This window comes from Danio rerio, chromosome 12, assembly GCF_052040795.2.
Source record: "Danio rerio strain M-AB ecotype USA chromosome 12, GRCz13ab, whole genome shotgun sequence".
NCBI classification, from domain to species: Eukaryota; Metazoa; Chordata; class Actinopteri; order Cypriniformes; family Danionidae; genus Danio; species Danio rerio.
In genome coordinates this window covers 36,521,073-36,545,521 of record NC_141032.1, presented here as the reverse complement: position 1 = coordinate 36,545,521, position 24,449 = coordinate 36,521,073, and the positions used below count along the sequence as shown (strand labels likewise).

Below are 24,449 nucleotides of genomic sequence, written 5' to 3'. Positions count from 1 at the left end.
TCATTGGCAGGCAGATGAAAAACTAGCATTTAAATCTGTGCATGATAAAAGTTTGATGTTTGGATCGCTCTGATTCATTACACAGCCAATGGGAATTCTACTTTAGCCATTGCTTTTCATTCAAAACAACTAATAATGTTCAATAGTGCGTAAAAAGTCAATTCACTCACCCTTATGTTGTTCCAATGAGGTTTTGTTTAATACATAATTAAAGTTACATTTAAGGAGGTTTTTGTGCCTAAAGAAACTGTTCATAAAGAACCCCAAAAATTAATCCGATAAAAAGGGTGCTGAGGCGACACAGTGGCTCAGTGGTTAGCACTGTTGCCTCACAACAAGAAGGTCGCTGGGCCCGGCTGGGTCAAATGGCATTTCTGTGTGGATTTCTCCCTTTGTTGGCTGGTGCTCCTGTTTTCTCCTCAGTCCAAAGACATGCGCTATAGCTGAATTGAATAAACTAAACTGGCTATAGTGTATGAGTGTGTGTGTGAATGTGAGTGTGTATGTTTCCCAGTACTGAGTTACTCCTCTGCATAACATATATGCTGGATAAGTTGGTGGTTCATTTCACTGTGGCGACCCTTGATATATAAAGTTACTAAGGTGATGGAAAATGAATAAATGGATGAAAATGGGTGTTTAATACCAGACTTCTGAAGACAACATATATGGCTATAGATTTTTTGCCTTTACTAAAATGAAAAACAACATTCACAAATTAACATTAATTTCTGATTGGTTATCAACATTAATTTGTGAATGTTTATTTTTTTAAACATAAATAAAAATTTTTTTTATCAAATTAGAGAAATTTCTGTTCTTCTTTAAAACTTTAAGAACAGAAATCTCTTTAATCTGTTAAAACATCTACAACATTTTCATTTTGGGGTGTTTAAACCCATTAATGGGGTGTAGTGTTATTTTCACCTCCAATGACTTCAAAATTTCATTACAATATTTGTGTGTTCAATATATTTGTTCTGCAGAAAATAAAGAAATAAGAATAAGTTAATCATGCCATTTCCTTTGGCTTAGTCCCTTATTTATCAGAGGTCGTCACAGCAGAATAAACCGGCAACTATTCTAGCTTATGTTTTGCATAGCGAATACCCTTTCGGTCACAACCCAGTACTGGGAAACACCCATACACTCTCATTCACTATGGTCAATTTTTTTTTTTACCAAATTCAATTGTAGCGCATGTCTGTGGACTTGTGGGGGAAACCGGAGCATCCGGAAAAAACCCACGCGAACACGGTGAGAACATGCAAACTCCACATAGAAATGCCAACTGGCCCAGCCGAAGTTTTAACCAGTGACCTTCTTGTTGTGAGGCGACAGTGCTAACCACTGAGTCACCATGCATCCCAAGAGTATCATGTTAGAATTAAAATATATGTAAAATATTTGTACATTCGCAGTTCTGTATTTTGTGATTCATGATTTTGTTGTTTATTTTCACTCATTTATTTATGCTTGTGTATTGCATTATGGGACCTTGATCTTTCTTCCAACTTTTAAAAAAAGTGACTTTTATTAACATTTTAATAGTTTAAAGTGATATATTGCCTGGGCTGGTGTTGTATAATACAGTATATTTTCTGTTATTTATATGTTTACTATTTTACTTATTTCTCTATATAACATTTCTTATACATTATATTATTTCAAAAAACATCGATTGAAATCACTTTGTTAAACTGTAGGGTTGATTTCTCAACATGAGCAGAGATCAAGGTCCCATAATGCAATTCACAAGCATAAATAAATAGTAAACTCTAATTAACAGATTTTTTTCCAGTGTACAATCCCTATAATATTTACAATTTATCTTTTTTTTTTAGATTGTATTGACTTTTATATTGTAATGGCTGGGCAAGATGTGCTACAGACATGACAATACATAAATTAAACCACTGAAATCCTAATTAATTCAATTTAACTAATAAAATAAATTCACTGCTAGTGTTGTCACGGTACTGGAATTCGATACCAATCAATAGTGAAATTTTAAAAACGTCCATTTCCTGCTAACATTTGAGCACTGTTGAGCACGTTCTTAAACACAGCTGATTTGCCATTGTATTCATGTGCTCAACAGAAATGACTGTGATGGGCTGCGAAGGTCATTAGTTCACCAAACTCACCTCTGTTTATTGAGAGTAAACACAGATACAGGGACACTGGAGCATTTTAGATCAGTGAAGAACTATCAATCCATCAGCAGATTGCTCATATGCCAGATTTTAAACAGACCAGCTGATCTACGCGGCTTTAAAACACTCTAATGTCCCTATATCTGTAGTTACACAAAGCTGCTATTAGCAATTATCTGTTACTTAGTCAATCTTAAAGCACCAAACAAAAGGTCAGTCAGGCTATATACACACTGTAGCCTTGGCTTATTTCAAGGTCTGTCAGACTAATCTGAAAGGTAACACTTGTACTCCACACAGCCACCTCCATCAAAACCACAAAAAATGTGCAACAACCTAAAGCTCATTATGTCACTAACGATTTTCAACGGACAAATGTGCAGTCATGTCTTATTTGACTCAAGTTGTTATGAAAATGACTCAAAGTACAGCCCTGAGAGTGTGAATTTAAGGTGGGTGTGGAGCATTTAGTTCCTGCTGCTCATGAAATTATTGTTCCATTGTCTTCACAACAACAGCTCAAACTTGAGGAAAAGTGCTTCCTACAGACTTCCAGAGCTTAAAACCTAGTGTGCAGGAACCAAAAGGAGTTTCTCGCAGTAATGGCATAAAAGAAACATTTAAAGGGGACTTATAATGCCCATATTTACTAGATGTATAATAAATCTCTGATGTCCCTAAAGTGTGCATGTGAGGTTTTAGCTCAAAATACACCACAAGTAACGTTCTATAACTCTTCGAAACTGCCCCCTTTAGGCTTTGATCCAAATTGTGCCATTTTAGTGACTGTTGAAATACTGTGAAAAATTCCTTGCTCTGTTAAACATAATTTGGGAAATATTTATTTAAAAACAAATTCACAGGAGGGCGAATACTTTTGACTTCATCTGTATATTGTTTTGAATAATCGTGATTACAATTATTCACCCTCCTGTCACGATTATGATTTTCCCATAATTGAGCAGTCCTACTTTCCCCTTCTGATGACACGTACAAAGGGAGAAAGCAATCAAAGTGCTTCTGCAGACTGTTTTTATCAAGTGTGATTTGAAAATAAAGAATTAATCATTTTTTACTATTAGAAGCTGGTTATATTCACACACTGTTGCCACATAACTGTGTTTAAACCCCATATAAAACTGATTTTGCATAATAGGTCTCCTCTAATGAAAATTAACTATTTAATTCTTCAAAGTTCTTAGCAGAATCAAAGTTTGAAGAATACTTTTATAATATATATATATATATATATATATATATATATATATATATATATATATATATATATATATATATATATATATATATTCTTTTTTTTTTTGCACTGTAAAAAAATCATTTCTGCGTCAAAAAGCCTTCGTGCATGTTAGAGGTTCGTTGAGCCATCATTCAGCGCCAAAAATAACCCTTATTTTTAATAAAGTACTTTTGACTGCTTTTAAACAGGTGTCACTTCACCAAGTGTACGTTTCACTCTTGCACAAAAACAGACATTTAACCACTCTCTGCACGCTCTATTTGTGGTATGTCTGTTGTTTTCACACAGGATATCCTGTAACATCATTTCTGCTACTCTGACATTATTGAAAAAAGCAAGGAAAAATACAAAAAAAGTCACAGTGAGCATCACAAGCATTTCTGTGTTTAATTCTTAAAACTTCACAAAATAAAGCCAAGGCAACCTTAATTTTCATAAATAAACAAACAGCATCCCAATGAATGAGATTAAATTTTTGCTATTTAAAAAAAAAACAACAACAACAACAACATTCATTCTGAAAATACTTCTTATATGACGCATTTAAACAACATGCACAATATTCAGCTTTACAAATAAAAATAAAGAAGTTGCACACAAAACAGTGGGTCTACCAAGGGAAAGTAATAACTGTCTTGTCAACATGGAGACCGACTAACAAACTGTCAGTAGCATGCAAGTGTTTGCTTTACTATTCATCATCGACCTGTACGTTTGTCCTCAGTTTTAATAAAACGTTATAAGATGTCATCAAAACCGACACTGTACATTCTATGAATAAGTCAGTTTTTCATTATACTGCACTTTGACACGCCGGTGTCGGTGTAAAAACGATCCAGTCATATGCAACTTTAACACCATAAAACTTACCGTAATTGTCCGCCTCCATACTGCAGCGGTATTTCACACTGATGATCTTCCTCCACTTTACACACTCAACATCACTGTCTGTCGCGCTGTTTTGCTGTTCTTTTTTTCCCTCTTCCAGGTTACTTTTCTCACGGTGAACTAAACACAGAGGCCGTGTCTAAAGAACCTAATGAGTCGACTACATAGACAGCATATCTTGAGTGCTAAAACCTTCCTCAAAATACAGCCTATGCAGGGCGTTGATACATAATAACGTACACATCTGTTACTTAGCGTTAGTATCATTGAATGCTAAGCACCGTTTGATTCGCTTTATTATTCTTGTCACCATTTGATAGGTCGATTTTTAGTAAATTCTCCGTCTTATCCGGTCGACAGTTTTAATTCTGTCCAGCAGGAGTCTCCCCAACCTCTTGAGAGACTGAAAAGAGGGCCCTTTTTCCATTCACACGCAGCCTCACATGAAAATATACTATACTTTGTTTTAACCAATCTATAGTGTGTTATGCTGCATACTGTAGACAATTTACAACACCATGTTAATGAATGCTGCAGTCTACTGTAATATTAACTAGTGAACTAAAAAAGTAATAAACTCTGTAGTATACTTACGGTTTTACTGCATTAAACCTATAATATAACGTTAATGTATATAGTTGCAGAAAAATAAGAACAGTATTAGGGTGTTTATAATTGTTATATTAGAACAGCAATATTACCACAACAGATTAATTTAACTATATATACTATGGCTCAAAAACACTAAATTATCTACTATAAATCACTAAAGCATTTTTTTTATGTGGGTCTGCATAAAATTTTCGCATTCTGGGGTCATTTGTTCCCAGATGTGATTAGCACTGTTGACTCACAGCAAGACGGTCGCTGTGTTTGCCCCGGCTGGATCAGTTGGCATTTCTGTGTGAAGTTTGCATGTTCTCCCCGTTTTGCTTTATCCCAGTTTTCCCCACAGTCCAAAGACATGCGCTATAGGTGAATTAGATGAACTATGTTGGCCATAGATGGGTTGCAGCTGGAAGGGCGTCCGCTGCGTAAAACAAATGGTGGATAAGTTGGCAGTTCATTCCGCTGTGGCAATCCCAGATTAATAAAGGGGCTAAGTCGAAAAGAAAATAAATGAATGAATGAAGTTGGCCGTAGTGTATGAGTGTGAATGACTCTATGGATGTTTCCCTGTACTGGGTTGCAGCTTAAAGGGCATCCAAAGAATAATAAATAAAGGGACTAATAAAGGGACTAAAGGGACAATGCCAAAGAAAATTTAATGATTAAATGAAGAAAAGTTTAGACTACATAAATAGTTACTATATAATTACCATATTATTACTGTCTTTGTGTTTCAAAAATACCACCATTGTAAGATGAGAGTTAAACAACCCAAATGACTGAAACATAATTCTTCAGAAACTTTTATTTAAATAAAATATTCAAATAAAATGATCTTCTGTATGCATTTCCAACTATGCTTTAGTTTTTACTACAGTAAACCGGTGTATAATGTACTGTATAGTTGTAGAAATATTGGATTTATATTTGGATTTATATCTATATTTGAACTGCCAAAACAGATTAATTCAACTACTTTACTATATCGTGGTTCACAAACACTATAGTATTTACTATAAATTACTATAATATGTTTTCATGTGGGTCTGCATTTGATTCTCACATTTTGGGGTCATTTGTTTCCAAAAAAAAAACTCTTGAATTAAAACGTATTATTTTAAAATATTTAGACTGCATAAAAAGCTACTATATAATTACTGTCTTTGTCATTTTGAAATGAACCTGATTGCATTATGAAAGTTAAACAGCCTATACACTGTAAACCCTGGTGTTGTCTTTACTAAAACGATCAAGTAAAGTTGACTGAACATTACTTAAAATTTGCATTTGCTATTTGGTCCTGTCACTTAAAAATATGAGTTAGTTTAACGAATGTAAATGCATAAACTTACGATTTCAAGTGTAGTAAGCTCAAAATCATAATTAATCCTTTGAAAAAAATTGTCATTTTCAATACAGTACAATTCTAATTTGTGCAATGTTTTAGTGCATGGTCTTTTTTAAATCAGAAAACAAACAGCTTCAGACATAATTATTCACCATAATAGGAATAAATGGCTGTTTATAAATGCAGCATTTTAAAACCACGAAGATAAGTCGGTTGCAACATAGGCTCATTCTGAAAACATAACCCTGAATACGTTTCTGAAGAATGTGAATTATGTAGCCAGAGCTACACATGGCTGCATTTCAAGTTCCTTTTCTCTCTTACCAACTGAGAGCTTACCTTCATATGGACGGCTTTTCCACTGTTACCAGTTTTTCCAAAAGCCCGACATATACAGTACGTTGGCTGACTTGAGACGCAGAGCAGAGTTGACCATGAAAATGGGGTTTGAGTCCAGTAAGACACAAACAGAAGCCAAAAAAATAAAATGAACAAGTAAATAACAAGGTGAGAATGTGGTAAAATCTGAAAATTTGGCAAAAATCAGGGGGCTTTTCTTTTTCTGGATTGCTTTTGAAAACACTGCAGTTGGGCTTAGGGAAGAGGGGGGGGGTATGGGGGGTCGATCATTTGGTCAGTCAGTAAATCAGTCAGTTGACAGCAGCCTCTAGTGGATTTATGTGAGAACAGCAGGTGTGAATGGCACTCATGAGAGAAATTTGAGATTGAAAAAAGTGTACACAGCGGCCTCTGGTGAAATTGCGAAAACAAAAACTGAAAAAAAACATGGGCCGTATTTTGCTTTCTTCAGACATTTATATAAGGGGAGAAAATCAGAATGGTCCTAGATTGGTCGATTTATCAGCGGATCGCGCTTATGTCAGCTCATAGACAGACCAGCTGATCTTCACGGCTTTAAAATGCTCCAGTGTCCATGTATCTGTGTTCATACTCAGTCAACAGTGGTGAGTTAGCTGAACTGAACAATTTAAGTATAATCTACAAAACCGGCAAGTTAAATAAACTTCAATATGCACGTTTTGGGAGACTTCATTACTCATTTAAATTGAGGCAACATGTTTACTCAATTCATTTAGTTCAGTCAACTTATTAGAGTTTTCAGCGCTGAGTTTGGTAAGCTGAACTATTTAGGTATAATCTACAAAACTGGCAAGTTAAATGAATAAAAATCAATTGAATTGAGGCAACTCAGTTAATTTAGTTCAGTTAACTTATTTTCAGTGTAAATAATTTACATGATTTTCAGTAGGTTTCATTTAAATAAAATTATCTACTGTTTGCATTTGTAAAGTGAGGAAAAATGATGCTGTTATCAGCCAACAGAAACCATAAATACAATACCATTTTTTACAGTCATTTACAAACATAACATTATGTTGGTGTCATTTAAAAACATGTAATTTCTCCTGCACATTTTTTTTCATAAGCATATAATTTTGCTCCCTAGATAGTAGTTACCTGTTCCTCATAAACTATTGCCAGGATGCTACATCTAAATGCAGGATTCCCTCTTGATATAAATTAAAGACATTTTCACATTCAATATTCACACTCAATGTTCCGCTCCTCTGCTTTTTTTCTCATCTTTTGTTTGTGTGCACCCTCTCCACTATTAATCACTATTGGACATTGTTCAATGACTGACAGCAGCAGTAACTGTTATTCCAAACTGCAACACACTTAGACCAGACACAAATCTCACTATGCTCCTAAGAAAGTTTCTGTCGTATTATAGAAAAGGCCTCTAAATTATTATGTAAAATCTTCTCTAAATATGTAGATTAGTTTACATTTAGCATTGTTTATACTCTACATTGTTCATCTCAAGAAAGTTGGTGTTGCATTCTATAGTGTTTTTTTCCAAGGAAAAAAAAACACACACGCTTTCTGGGCACCACATACACATTTTTGACATAGTTCCCCGGTTAAGTACTACCACAGACACTAAATTGCTTTTGTCTGTGCCGCACACTGTCAAACACGCGACGGCAGACCAAGACACAAAGTTTCTATCCTACACACACACACACACACACACACACAATCAATATGAAGACTAGTCCACTAGTCTTGGATCTGAAGCTGCTGATTAGAGTGGGCCTTAAAGGGCACCTATTAATAAGTTTAAAATAAGTTTCTGATGTGCTGAATGTGTATGTTTTAGATCAAATTACCCTAATAATGTTTTATAACTTTTTGAACCAGGCAACATGGTGGCTCAGTGGTTAAACAGTCGCCTCACAGCAAGAAGGTCACTGGTTAAAGTCCCAGCTGGGTCAGTTGGCATTTCTCTGTGGAGTTTGTATGTTCTCCCCGTGTTGGCGTAAGTTTCCTCCGGGGGTTCCGGTTTCCCCCACAGTCCAAAGACATGCTCTATAGGTGAATTGAATAAACATGATTGGCCGTAGTGTTTGTGTGTGTGTTTGAATGTGTGTGTATGGATGTTTCTTAGTACTGTGTTGCAGGTGGCATCAGGGCATCAGCTGCGTAAAACATATGCTGGATAAGTTGGCGGTTCATTCTAGCCCCTGATGAGTAAAGACACTAAGCTGAAGGAAAATGAATGAATGAATGAATGAATGAATGAATGAATGAATAAATGAATGAACTTTTTGAACCATATGCTTTGATCCAAATTGTGCCATTTTGGTGACTGTCTCTTTAAATTCAAATAAGATTGTGCTCCCAGCCCTCTTTTCAAAAGAGGGTGGAGCTACAAATGCCTGTGCTTTAGCAAAGCAGCAGATTCAAAACAGGACTAAGGTTAACTGTGAAAAACTGACAATGTGAAAAGAAGTGGCACAGAAGAAAGCAGTGTATGGAGACTACAGTATTTAGTCGTGTATCCTAAAACTTGTCAATTATAATGTCTTTCAGTTGCTGACATTATGACAAAGTTTTTTTTTTTACTTTTATTAATGCATTTACCCCTTTCTGCTTTACTTAAAACTCAACTTCATAAAACAAAATCCCATTTAAAAATAAAATTTAATTAAATTTTCTTTTTCATTCTTTTATAACCTGTTTTAACACGTTAATCTGTTTTTATTTGTTTTTATTCATTATTATTATTTTTTATATACTTGTCTTTTTTATTCTTGTTTATGTAAAGCACTTTAAATTGCCACTGTGTAGGAAATGTGCTATATAAATAAACTTTCCTTGCCTTGCCTAAATTTATAAAACCACAATCTGATAATTATCAAGTATAATCCCACTGGAATTATTGTAATTGAATTTATTTGATTTACAACCTATGATTACTCAATGCAGTCTATGTAAAAGCTTTATGTTTGCCTAATAAATTACTTTCATTTGTATAAACTACTTTCATATTTTAAAAATGGGTCAATACTTCTTGCTGCAATGTTGCATCAATAGTGATATATGTTCATGTTTTTTGACAAAATTCAGTCACAAACGTTTGTGAGTTACTGTATGTATTGCAAATTTTTTGTCACTAATTTATCTTCACTGACAAAGAGTTAAATTTAGTGATCAACCGATACATTGCCAATGCTGATATATATAAGACTATATTTGGTATTTTTTAAATGTAGGCATCAGACGGTAAATTTCTTAGTTTAGCTGATATACAGGGTAGCTATATTGAATGACATTGAGTCTTTCATGGGCTATATTTTTTCGATAGTCTACAGAACAAACCATCATTATACAATAACTTGCCTAATTACCCTATCCTGCCTAGTTAACCTAATTAACCTAGTTAAGCCTTTAAATATCACTTTAAACTGTATAGTAGTGTCTTGAAAAATATCTAGTCAAATATTATTTACTGTCATCATTCATTCATTCATTTTCTTTTCGGCTTAGTCCCTTTATAAATCAGGGGTCATCACAGCGGAATGAACCGCCAACCTATCCAGCACATGTTTTGAGCAGCGGATGCCCTTCCAGCTGCAACCCTTCTCTGGGAAACATCCATACACATTCATTTACACTCATACACTAGGGACAATTTAGCCTACCCAATTGACCTGTACCACATGTCTTTAAAACTGTGGGGGAAACCGAAGCACCCAGAGGAAACCCACGTGAACACGCGGAGAACATGCAAACTTCACAAAGAAACGCCATCTGAACCAGCCGAGGCTCAAACCAGCAACCTTCTTGCTTTGAGGTGACAGCACTACCTACTGTGCCACTGCGTCGCCTACTGTCATCATGGCAAAGATAAAATAAATCCGTTATTAGAAATGAGTCATTAAAACTATTATGTTTAGAAATGTGTTGTTCTCTCTGTTAAACAGAAATTGGAGAACAAATAAACAAGGGGGCTAATAATTCAGGGAGGCTAATAATTCTGACTTTAACTGTACATACAGTATATGTATACTCATGAAAGACTTAATCTATATATATAAACATAAATATAAATATATACACATATATAACCATGTGTATATACTGTACACATGATACCCACTGTCTTTAAAGTATGAATATGATTACTTGGTCAAACTTTACAATAAGGTTCATAAGTTTATGCATTTCATAAAATGAACTACATATTAACAATACTTGTACGGCATTAACTAATCATAATTCAACATTTACTAATGCATTATTAACATCCAGGTTATTGCTTGTTAACAATAGTTAATGCACTGTGAGTTAACATGAACCAACAACGAACAACTGTATTTTCCTTAACTAACAATAACTAACATGAACAAATACTTTAATAAATGTAATTACTTTAATGCATAAACTAAAATCAATACATTAAATAACATTAACTAATACAACCATATTAAAAATACTAATTTCTTTAAACATGCACTGTAAACGATTTCTTGTTAAATTAACAGTAAGTTACTGGCAACAATTATCCAGTAGCTGCTGTATTTCATAAAACAGTAACATTACTGTAATACTAATTACTTTAGTATTAGATTTACTGTAAAATGTAATACATCATTTTACTGTTTTCTTTTTATACTGTAACACCAATTACAGTAGTAATACACATACTGCAAAACTGAAAACAGTATTTCACTGTACATTTTTACCATGCAGAACTACGGTATTTTAACGTTACTTTCATTATTACTGTATAGTATTTTACAGTTATTAAATGTTATTTTATTGTATTTAACAGTGCTACTTTATAATGAGCAAAAAAAGTTCAAAAATTGCACAAATGTTATTTTAACTGTTCAAGAAATACAAGAAAAATAAAGAAACTAAAACTTTAACTTCACAATAAAAGTTTATTGTGTAAACCCTACTGAAACAGTAGCAATTATTCAATATAACACAGCAACAGAACACTAATGAAAAATTGATCAGTAAAACCAGTCAACAATTAATGCATCAAAAAGTATGCACAATTTTAAAAACAGATGAAAATACTGCTACAAGACACGAAATGATGAAGGCCAAATGATGTTGTGGAAAAGGGACAGTGAAAAAGGGCAGGAGCACTTCTGATGATCCTGCAAAAACGACAAGCAAAATCAATCACTGAAGTAAAAACTAATCATGCCTCAAATTATTTCATTCATTCAGAAACCAAACACCGCACTGCTGTTTTATATATATAAAACACTGTTTTTTATCGTTTTTGTTGGCAAAATACAGATTGTTGTCTATTTACAATTACACTAACGTTAATGGGGAAAAGATCAGTCAACTCAACACTAGTCAAGTGTCCACACAGGTATGTAAAAAATAAAGTCTCATCTTAACTTATTGTCTGACTCTGTTTAGCTTGAATATCTGATTCCATGACCACACTAGCGCTTCCACGAATTTAAGAGGGGTGAACACAGTTAATTATAACCTTAAGAGGCTACATATTAAAAATAAATAAATAAATAAAATAATTAATTTAACGTGATTAATGTTAATCAAGTACTTTTAGGCTTTTAACATGTGAAAATCTACTTCTAACTTACAGAGAAGATTACGTTAGAGAACATGAAAGCCATGGGTGATATAAAAAAAAATAATGCTTATAAGTTACTGACATTTGGTTCGCATAAAACAAAGTAATAAGCATTCATTTTTGGCAAAATCTGCCGAAAGGCACAGCAACACGATCAAATGTGTTAAAGTTGAGCAAAGAAATGAAGAGTAGTCAAGCAGTCTACTTCATGAAATGTTTGTGATAATATTTTGTGGTCAATTCGTATTACTGTATTTCAATATGCAGTGATGGCATGTCAGTGAGACAAATAAATATTATTACACCTCTCCAGTGACATTTCCTCAAATTAAATCATCATGACGTTACTGTGCACAGCATCAGTAAAACGTTAAGAATAATTTAAATACCAAATTTTAAAACAGTCACTGCTGATTACAAACTAACATTAAAGATAGGCTTACAGAAATCCTGAATGCATGATAATATGAAGATTTATTACTCACTGATGTCGAAGCACTTCCAGGTTGTCAGAGATGTAGACAGGACAGAATATGTGCCATCAAATGAGCTCTTGTGCAGTCTTTGTTGGACATCAAGGTAGTATGTTCACCCACACTGTAAAAAAAAAAAAATCTGTTATTTTACATGTTTTTTTTCCCAGAAGCTAGGGTAATAGAGTCATTTGGTTAAGTGGTTTAAAATAATTGTATTTATTAAATACTTGCTTACCCATATATAGATGTAAAAGTAACCAAAATAAATAATTCATTAAAATGTGTGGGATACTAAGCATGTTTGGTCTACAGAGAGAAGTAAACATTTACTTTAAGCATTGATCCTAATGAATCTATTTCTGAACTACATCCAACCTCGCCTCTGAAACAGCATTTTTGAGCATTTAGATCAGGGGTGCTCAACCCTGTTCCTGGAGATCTACCTTTCCGCAGAGCTTACCTGCAACCTTGATCAAGAACACCTGTCTTTATTTACCAAGTGCTCCTTCAGATACTATTTAGTTTGTTTAGTTGCGTTTGATCTGGGTTGGAGCTAAACTCTGCAGAAAGGTCGATCTCCAGGAACAGGGTTGAGCACCAATGTTTAAGACAATAAAAAATAAGACATCTAGATGATATTATATTCAATCATTATTCAATTATTATATTCAATCATTTGTGAAATTTAAATGACTTATATTCAGTATATACATAACATAAAATTAGAATAAGAATAAAAAAATAATACTCTATGCCAAATAAAATACTTCAGATCTAAATAAAGCAGGTGTTTTACCTAAAGGTTCCTTTCCTCCAGTTAGTTTAGTTGCAGATCCCTCCACATCTGTGCTTTATTTGGTTCTTGACTTAAGAGTAACTGGTCTCACATTCCAGGTCCATCACAATTTGAGCTAGAAAGACAATATGGCAAAAGACAAGACACATTTAAATAAGTCTCAGAATAAAATATTTAAAAGGATAGTTTACTTTTCTGCCACCATTACTCCATGTGTTTTAAATCCATTTAAATTTCTGTTGAACACTAAAGCAGATATTTTGAAGAATGTTAGAAACCAGAAACTATTGACATCCATATTTGAACCAAATTTCTTTAAAAAAATATACGAGTTTGTGTTCAATGGAACAAAACAAAAATCTAACTATTTTGAAACAAGTGGAGGATGCCAAAGATGCCATTATTTTCATTTTTGGGTGAACTGTCCCTTCAATTCAAGTGTCACGCATTACTCATAAAAACTGATGTATCGCTTGAGGAAAACTAAATCAAGTACCTCCTGTGAGCAAGCAGAATCATTATGCCATTGTATTCAGCCAACTGACCCAGCCGAGGCTCGAACCAGCAACCTTCTTGCTGTGAGGTGACAGCACTACCTACTGTGCCACTGCGTCGTTACTGGAAGAAGAAGAAAAAGAGGTTGTACATGAAACTCCTCACAACAAATCTGTGAACAACTTGACATTTCAAAATCTAATCAAAATGATAAAGACATCAACATTACCTTGAATAATCAAGTGAGGAGAGATTGGTAGCATCAGTTTTTCAGCATCAATTGCTGTAGTTGCAAAAAAGATAAATATAATAAGAGTAAAATAAGACTTAACATTTAATAATCTGTATGGGGTTCAAATAAATTTGTATACAAATCATTCCCTACACCTGAACACCAAAAATAAAATGTACAATTAATGACACAATAACGTTATACAATAAGCTCATTAACCAGTGAGAAATAGACAATTAATATGAATTATGTTAATATTAACGTTAGCTTAAAAGACATCAACTGAATTTTATTATCAGCTCAATTTAATAAAACAGTTTAGACTTGTTTCATTGTGAGTTTAGTTTGAATAACTAACTTACAGTTTACAAATTTAACCATAATGATAACTTGGTCATAATGACCACATGAAGACCAGAGCTTACCTTAACGTTAAACATTTAACTTTTCATGGTGACTTTGCCTTCATCTCAGTGTTGTGCTGAAATAGAGAATTCATTAATGCAGTTAACCCCAAGTAAAAGTTACGTTTTTTTTTTCAGGTAACTTAACGTTACTATGGTCAAAAACTCACTCAAGATAAACTCACTGTAATTACCTTATCTAATACCTCGCAAACACTACAAACACGGTCTGGCGTCGAATAACGTGACATAAGTACCTAACTTACAGTACAACTAAAGTAACTTGGTTAATTATTTTAAATTACACACACACTACACGGAAATATACACAAAACAATCCTTTAACGAACAGAATTTGACTTTTAAACACTTACCGAGGATGAATTCACTGGAAGAAAAGGCGACAGGAGGATTTCAAATTAGAAGAGCCGTTGCTTGCCTGGTGAAGTTCAAATCGAGTCGGCTCGGCTTTATGAATCGGCTCCTTAGAACAGTAAAGAGTCGAATCCGCCTAAACCGATTCCTTTTTGTATATTATTGTAAGACACAACAATGAATCATTACTATTTCGTTATACTGCTCGGCCACACACATTTATACACATATTGCTGAATGTGCTTGTGAACACGTGTGATAAAATAATTCCCGAGCAAACGGTTCAATCCGATTCGGTGTCGTTTGTGTGCTGAACCGAACCAGTGCAAACGTGGTATTGATAAAATAGTAATATTGTTTTTTTCTTCTCACTTTACCAGCGAAAATATTACATATATCTGACATTAACAATAAGAATAAGGTTCGCTTGAAGTGTTTTGAGAATTAATATTTTTTTCTCCCAGGGTTCATTTCACACCAACAAGCAAATATAATGGCGGATGAGAAAAGCCAGATCATATCATAAATATTGCGTTTAATATGTCACGAAATGAAGTTTTAACAGTTTTTTATGCGAGAATGTAGTTCTTCCAAACTTAAATCTGTGGTTTGTTTATAGATATCATGTCTAATTTTAAGTGTGCTTTGCCGATAGGGGAGATTCTGACCTCCAGGGGTTGACGGCGCTCCATCACTCATGTATCCGGCAAACCTCATGCTTTAATCGGCCTAGACATTATTGAGACATGCCCTGTCTTCGATGACTAGATAATAAATGTGTTATGAAATAAAGTTTTAACCGTTTTTCATGCGAGAATGTAGTTGTTTTAAACTCAATTCTGTGGTTTATTTATTAAGATAGTGCGTATTTTAAAATGTTGTTTTGAAAATGCGGAGATATGTGACCTCTACGGTGGCCCATGGGTGCCCAATATTCTTGAATCCTAAAGCAGGTTGGTCACTCTGACATTTAAGCTAACTTTGAAATCATTTTGTGTGTTTAACAGTCTTTGGTTACGTGAATCAATTTATTTTTGTTCCAATTTACGTTTGGTTTAGCACAAAGTTATGTTTATTAAATATTATTTAATATTTCCATGTTGCCTTATAAAGTGCACCCACAAATGGAAAACCAGGGGACAGTTTAATGCACTGAACAGTCTGAAGAAACTGGTTAGGTTATTTACTTCACAAAATAATTTGGCTAAAAATAAATAAACATAATAATCATAATATATAGTGTGTGTGGAGTTGTTCTTGGTCATTTGCAGTACTGTATTTAGATGCACAGTAACGGATTTTTCCCCAAAATTCATTATAAAATCTACAGTAACATACTGTTAACCATGTTTACAGTATAGAAAAGTTGAAAAAACATTATTATACTGTGAAAACAACAATATATACAGTAACACACTGTGCACAGCTTATACAGTAAAAAACTGTTGAGAAAAGCAGTATAATACTGTGAAAACAACAGAAATCGTTTACAGTGTGTATTTTTTTTAATAAGTTTGAATTTCATTCATTCATTCATTTTCCTTCGGTTTAGTCCCTTATTTGTCAGGGGTCACCACAGCGGAATGAACTGCCAACTTTTCCAGCATTTGTTTTACACAGCGGATGCCTTTCCAGCTGCAATCTAGTACAGGGAAACAAATTATTTTCAATGAATAAAATTTTTATAAATTCTAATGTAATTATGAATTAAAATGTGATAAATTACATCAGCTAAATATCAGCCACTGGCCACCCTGCCTTCCAAGATATCAGTATTGGCATCGACCTTTAAAAAACCCATATCAGTCGACCACTAGTTAAATTAAAATATCAGGAGCCATGGGTAGTAAGTTTTGTTTTATACTCACAGTGTGCTGATAGATGTTAACGTAAGTCTTATGAATCACCAATAACAGTAAATCAGTGAGTTTTATGCATCACAGTTTCAGCTAAAAATCTTCTTCAATGAAAAAGGTAATGTTCATCAGGGATGGCCTGAGGGGTGAAGTTCACTGCAAATGTATTTATTTATTTGCTTGTACTATTCTTATAACATAAATTAGAACTTAATGTTCTTGTAAATATGATCTTCTAAAAAGAAATATACATTTTCAAAAAGCCCAAAAACGCAACAAAAACAACTTTGAATCCACGACTCCACATGCTTCTGCGCAGCCGCAGCCAAAGAGGTGATGTCATCATAGCCAACAAACTTGCCATGAGATTTTCCAACCGTTGCATTAATTTATTTATTTTACTTCATTCTCTCTCTCAGAGCAGCACATTGTGGATTTTCGCTTTTTCCCTCTAGTCAGAGTGGAAACAATGAGAGTGTGCCAGCTGCAGACACAGACGCAGGAGCAAAGAGAGCTTTTTACTGCTGTTCTGAGTGGGAAGAGAAACAATAAAGAGACTTCAGTAGGTTTATGACTACAAGAGCAAATTCCTTATAGATGCGATAGCAGCTAAAGTTCCCGATTCAGCGCCTCTGGTGTGCTTTCCTGTATTATTATGAGGAAATTAGTTTTTTGTTTTTTTTATTGAGGGATTGTGGTTCAAAATAAGGGTAAAAAGGTGTTTTAACAAAAGAGTGTGGATTAAAAAAACACCCAGCAGAGAGTAAAGCCTACTTTACACATTATATTCTGTTATACTGACAGAATAGGAGTAGCACTACAGTAGCACATAGTTTCATGTTGCTTTATGATGCTTCCAGAAATATGAAAAGCCATCATAAATCATAAATACAGGTCATGCGGAATTAAGACTGTTGAATTCAAGCAACAGCTGTGTCTGAGAAATGGACTGTATTAAATCACTAGTTAGATTGATTAACTATAATCATTGAGACAGGTGTTCATTTTATTGCCGAAAGTTTGATCATTTCTATCAACAGCATCTTTTCCCAGACCAAAAATAGGATAACTATTAATATAATTTTTTTGTATTTTATTATTATTAATATTCTTAAATGTTTGGAGAATATGTCCAACCACTGACAGTTAATATGTGTTTCCATTATGTTTAAACCCTAGTATCTTTCTTATTCACACGTGAATGGTTGATTTTCCGCTTCTATTCAAAGTTTAAAATTGTAATTATACGCAGAATTAATTTTTGCATTTATGAATAAACCAATGTTCTGCCCCAGCTGTTTATGATAATAAAATCACCACTTCCAAGGAAACTACTGTGATATAATATTAAATTTTAGAGTTGTCTTTTAGAATTATTAAAACAATATGAGATGATCTGATAGACATCAGTGCTCTGTTTAATGAGGAATTTAACTAGTAAATGTGTGCATAAAAGTTTATGCAACTTTTTTTTTTAATAATGCACATTGGTGTTTCTATTCAGTGCTTTTTATCCAATATAAACTTTAAAAAAACAGATGGATGGAAACAGTTTATGATGGTTTTGCTTATGTTTCATTAATCCTTTACAGCTGAACTTGTTCAATTTTAGTCAAGTAAATGACATTTAGAATGACAAATATTTATAACTAAATATTTAGTGAAAAACAGATTCGAACTAAACAATTTGACTAGAATAAACTAGATTAGATTTTCAGAGTAAAATAAATATACATATACAGGCAAAACAAAACTAATACCCAAACCAAATCAACAACTCATCAATAAATAAACTATTAATTAATAAATCACTGATGAAACTTATGGACGTATAGCATCTATGTTCATGTTACTAGTACTTATTTTTTCAATAAAGTACTAGTATCTTTTCAATTAAATTTACTAATAGGTCATTAGTTTGTGCTTATTTGCTAGGTACTAGAACCATTTTTATTATATAAGTTCTTATTTATAACATGGCCTACTAATACTGATTTATTAGAAACCAATACCTATTAAATTGACTGTAGTACCAGCGTATTAATTAGAATGATCTTATATGAACATTTTACTAAAAATCATACATTTTCATACAAATAAAATTACATGAAGCAGTATGAATTAGCCATTTTTCTGACAATAAAATAGTTATGTTTCCTAATGCAATAGTACTTATTCCTTTGATACATCAAATCATTAGACATTACTTACTTATAAGATATTATTAATTACTAACTATTAATACTGGTATCTAAAATGTTATTACTAGTGTCTATGATTGTGTATATGTGTATATTATCTAATTAAAAAGTATAAGCATCTAATGAATGGGAACTAGAACCTAATAAATAAGAACTAGTAGGCTCATAGTTTATTTATTAATTTTGAAAATTAGTTGGTTTGTATGAATAAGCAATAATAGCCATTATTATCAGTCATTGTATTAAATAATAGCCTAATTAGCCATTGTATAAAATAACAGCCAGAACTAACCGGCGCCTGGTTTTTACTAGGTGGCACAGTGGTTAGCACTGTTGCACCACAGCAAGAAGGTCGCTAGTGCGAGTCCTGGCTTAATCAGCTTTCTTTTCTGTGAATTTTCTTTTCAGTCATTTCTGTGTGGAGTTTGCACATTCTTCCCATGTTTGCGTGTGTTTCCTCCGGGGGCTCCGGTTTCCCCCACAGTCCAAAAATATGCACCATATGTGAATTGGGTAAGCCAAATTGTCCGTAGTGTATGAATGGGAATGAGAGTGTATGGGTGTTTCCCAGTGATGGGTTGCAGCTGGAAAGGTATCTGCTGTGTAAAACATATGTTGGATAAGTTGGTGGTTCATTTTGCTGTGGCAAACCCTGGTTAATAAAGGGACTAAGCCGAAAAGAAAATGATTGATTGAATGAATAAAGTTAAGCTGACTTAATTGTGACTTAAGTAATGTGACTCAGTGTAAGTAAGAATTACTTTTTCTACATTAGTAATTAGTACTTAATTTGACAAAGTTACGATTACTTAATTGAATTAAAGCAGCGAGACTGCATAATTCATTAAAGTTAACCTAACAAATTACTTTTTACATTGTAGTATGTACCCTGACTGGGTCAATTGGCATTTCTGTTTGGAGTTTGCATGTTCTCCTCGAGTTTGCGTCGGTTTCCTCCACAGTCCATAGACATGAGGTGTAGGTGAATTGGGTAAGCTGAATCGTCCGTAGTGTATGTGAGTATGTGCAAAAGTGTGTGAGTGTTTCCCAGTGTTGGGTAGGATGCTGGAAGGGCACTGCATAAAATATGTGCTGGATAAGATAAGTTGGTGGTTCATTTCGCTGTGGCAACCCGATTAAGGGACTAAGCCGAAAAGAAAATGAATGAATGAATCAGTGTAGCATGTAAACAGCAAATAGCAGTCTAGATGTTTATTAAGTATGAACAATCAATAATAGCCATTATTATTTAGGCTTATTAGTCATTGTATAAAGTAATAGCCTAGGTAGCCATTGTAAATTTTAAGCTGACTAGCATTAGTAGGCTATCTAATGAAAAATGTAAACAGCAGCCTAATGTTTTTTAAGTAGTAGCATGAAGAAGCAATACTAGTCATTATGCTAATAATAGCAATAATAAGGAATAAACAGTATATTGTTATTTAATAGAAAATAAACAAAACAATAATCAAATAAAAAGTATTTGTATGAAAATATATGTTAGTACGTTAGAGCAGAACTAAATGTTACAATGGTTCGCCGTGGTTACTTTGCACGTTTGTTCTGAACTCGATAGGTACATCAACATTATAATAACGTTACATGCACAAGAAGCACACGTGTATTAAACATGTAAACAAATACCGAAAAGCAGCTCGTTTTTCTTCGGAACACAGTGTAACGTGCTCTAAATCCCTTCGGCGTAGATTGTATTAAACACTTGAGTGTGTAGTAGGCTATATATTTGTCCAAAAACTCCGTCCTGACAGAAAGAGTGTAGAAATCTTTCGAAGCCCTCAACGAAGCAAGCGCCCACCTCTGGCTGAATCTGGTTTGAAGGGAGGAGTCCGCACGCGCAGTATTAAGGCATGAACCTGGTCTCTCCATGAGAAGAACACACCCATAGAAGGCAGTGGAAAAGAAAGAAGCCTGGAAAGACCATTAAACATAGAGCTAGCAGTGGACTTCCTTTATTACCAAGAAGCCCCGTTCGTCTCTGAGGGATTTAACGGCAAGCAGTCACACTGATACCCTGCGTGTGGGCATCGCGGACGGTGTAACGTTACTTTTGGGCTGTGTGAGAGATCCGGATCATTGTTGACATTGCAGAAGACCGTCTACCTGCCTGCTTTTATTGCTGTCAGATACTGAAGTGAGGCGAAAATGAAGAGCGTCAGGAGCTGTATTGGCACACTGGTTGTGCTGGTACTGTTTCGGGTGGGAGAGATCGCAGAAGCGTGCAGTTGTTCCCCGGTTCATCCTCAACAGGCGTTCTGCAATGCTGATGTTGGTAAGTGCGTGTCAACAATCCGAACGATGCTACGTCACAATGCAAAATTTCAAATACGTTATTCTAGAACCAACTACGAGTTTTAGAACGCGAAGAACGCACGGGTATTGTTTGATGCTGCAGGATAGAAACATACAACTATATGCGATTGATTAGGAGCCTACATATGTGTTCACTGATGACAACAACAAAGTTCCAGGCTGCTCTGGTGCTGCTTTGTAGGTGGAATCAAAAGCACGGGGGCTGAGGGGGATCACAGCTGGATGTTTTAGTACTCTTTTGCACAAACAAATAGCTCATAAAAACAGAAGCAAAACATGCCAGCTGTCTTTAATAGAAGAGGCAGCTCTGCATCTTGTAGATGTAGACTTAAAAATTGAAGCATGTTATTAAAAAGCCCCATAGTCTTTGTTTACAATATTTGCATTTATTTATAATAAACTTTGATTGTTTTATTTGTTGTATTAAGATCTTCAGATTTTAAGTATTTCAAGCTCATAAATTTGTAAATAAAAATACATTTTGAGTTTTAATACTTGTTACAAAAAATTCAGAACAGCTTTTAATTTTTATATTTCATGCATATTTTAAAATTACATATTTATTGTGATTATGTTAATATATATATATATATATATATATATATATATATAAATCTAAGATTTTGTATTAGTCTGTTAAAATTGTTGTTGTTTTAATAAAAGTAAATATGTTTTATTAATTTAAGTTATTTTAATCATTTAATATTTGACATTAGAAAATGTATTCTTTTATGATAGTTTATTTTAATCAAACTATTTATGTGTTCATAATTTGAGTTATTCAGAACAGAATTCTATAACTTTAAGGAATTTGTCTGCTATCGCTGTCTCTGTGAAATATTAATCTGTTTTATCATGTTAATAACAATGTCATAATTAATAATAATGTTTATCTGCTTTGTTTGGATTTAAATCAAATTAGTTGCTACTCATTTATTGGTTGTATCTGAATGCATTTTCAGTGTCTTTTACCTTCAGCACACACATAGCAGTCCTGCAGCCTGATCTGAATGACGTTTTGAGGCCTGTTTATATCTATTTATATCTGGCTTCTCTTTTTCATTCCTCAGAAACAACTCATTATGTCTGGGTTTAACAGAAAGCTTTCAGCTGGCCTACATACACAGCCAAAACAGTACATTAAGGGTACCCATCCAACATCACACTGACTCTGCCAAAGCATTTGTTGGATGCAGATTGCCTGTTGCATGAGAAAATGATGCTGAAATGTTGTTTAGCAGAACAACAAATGTAGAGGTGAAACTGAGGCCTGTTGTTGAAAGACTGAAAACATTGACGCATGACGCATATATATGGCTCTTACTGACCTGTAGATTCACACTTACTCACTGTCTCGCTGCAAGCAATGGTGTGATTAGAAGGCTCAATTTTTTCTGCTAAAAATTCATACAAATTTGGAAACTGTTATGAAGGCTAGGGGTAACATTTCAAATCATAAAATTATATTTTTATAGTGTTAAAAATGTTTTCACAATCTAAAGAATAGTTTTCCACTTATAAAAGAACCATAATAGAATTAAATGCTTATATTACTGTTAAATATTCATGACGGAACCATAAACAGCAATAAAAAAACTAATTCTTAAGAGTGGCAGTTCTGTCAACTGGCCCAAAATGATTCACCAATGACTCTGGATAATCATCATCATGAATCTTTTGAATGACTCGAGAATGATGAGTCCTCTCAGGGAGTGATTCGTTCATTCACACATGCGCACATTTGTGCAGGTGGAGTAGAAGATTAGTTCCTCTTTCGAGTCTTCTGTCAAGTTTAAGTTGTTTGTTCATCAAGTGAAAGACAGAAGTCAATAATATGCAGTTAGAGCCAGAAAAAGATTTAATCCGTTCATCTCTCGAGTCCTTGGTTTGAGTAATTTTTCATCACCTGAAAGACAGAAGCCAATATTATGCATTTAGAGCCAGAAAAAGAGTTGATTCGTTCATCTCTCGGGTTTAAGTCATATCTTTTTACATGCTGTCACGTGATGAGCAAACTCATCAACAATCAGAAGACTCCAAAGGTGAACAAATCATGCCTCCTTTCGGCTCGGACTGTGTAAACTGGTTAAGCTCATATGGGGCTGTAAGTGTGACTTCAATGCACCCCTCAAATTTGAAGACCTGTCAGAAGTGGTGAGCTGAGCTAATCATAAACAAAAGAGCAGGCAAACAATAAATGATTATTTTCTCTTTCTTATAGCACTCTAGTTATGACTTGTTTGTATTATGATTAATGTTTGGTGTAGTTGTAGATGAGTTTGAAAGCAACTCGCAACATTTTACTAATATTTTAGGCAAATTGAACGAAATGAATGAAATGACTCTAAAAAAGATTTGTTCACCTCACTGAACGAGACTCAAAAGGTCTGAGTTAGTAAAATGGTCCAAACTTCCCATCAAAAATACCAACATATGCCCATTCTGATAACGTAGCCCTATATACATTTCTGGAAATTGTGAATTATGTTCCCAGAAGTACGGATGGCTGCATTTTATCTTTAAAATAAATGCTACAGGGCGGTATGATGCCATTACCTTCGTATGGACAGCTTTTCTACTATTACCGGTTTTCCAGTTAGCTCGCCATGTACGTCAGCAGACTTGAAATGCGATTTGAGATGTTGAGAACGATTCCAGAAAGTATCAAATATAAAATAAACAAGTAAATAACTGGGTGAGAATGTGGTAAAATCTGAAAACGTGGTAAAAATCACATCAGGGTTTTTCTTTTTCTTGATTGCTTTTGAAAATAGTTGGTTGGGTTTAGGGAAGTGGGTGGGCGGGTCAACCAATACAATTGGTTGGGTTTAGGGGGAAGAAGGAGGGTGTGTCAGTTGATCACTCAGTTATTCAGTCAGCCAACAGTGGTCTCTGGTGGATTTACGTGAGAACAGTAGGCAGGAATGGCACTTGTGAGAGAAATTTAAGATCTTACAAAGCATACAAAAAGTGTAAACAAAACCTACAAAAAATCTAGCTCCTGGGATAATTTGGTGGTCTCCAGAAATGTACATACTGTAGAAGCACGTTTTCAGAATGAGCCTGGGTTGACTTATACCTTGGTTTGGAAA

At 34.1% G+C, this 24,449-nt stretch overlaps 2 protein-coding genes across 3 annotated transcripts in view; one reads left to right on the top strand and one right to left on the bottom strand.

The window, feature by feature from the left end:
* cyth1b (cytohesin 1b) overlaps nt 1–24,449 on the bottom strand; it is a 194,977-nt gene that overhangs the window by 136,868 nt on the left and 33,660 nt on the right. The window contains exon 1 of one of the 2 annotated variants that reach the window (XM_087274679.1): nt 4,285–4,424. The exons of the other annotated variant lie outside the window; for it this stretch is intronic. Coding sequence (XP_087130805.1) covers nt 4,285–4,303 — 19 coding nt within the window. The 5' untranslated portion in view covers nt 4,304–4,424. Of the gene's footprint in view, nt 1–4,284; nt 4,425–24,449 lie in introns of those variants that run through there. 2 annotated transcript variants of the gene reach the window in all.
* The window catches only part of timp2a (TIMP metallopeptidase inhibitor 2a), a 44,359-nt gene continuing 40,879 nt past the window's right edge, over nt 20,970–24,449 (top strand). The window contains 1 exon segment of the mRNA NM_182874.1: nt 20,970–21,316. Coding sequence (NP_878294.1) covers nt 21,190–21,316 — 127 coding nt within the window. The 5' untranslated portion in view covers nt 20,970–21,189.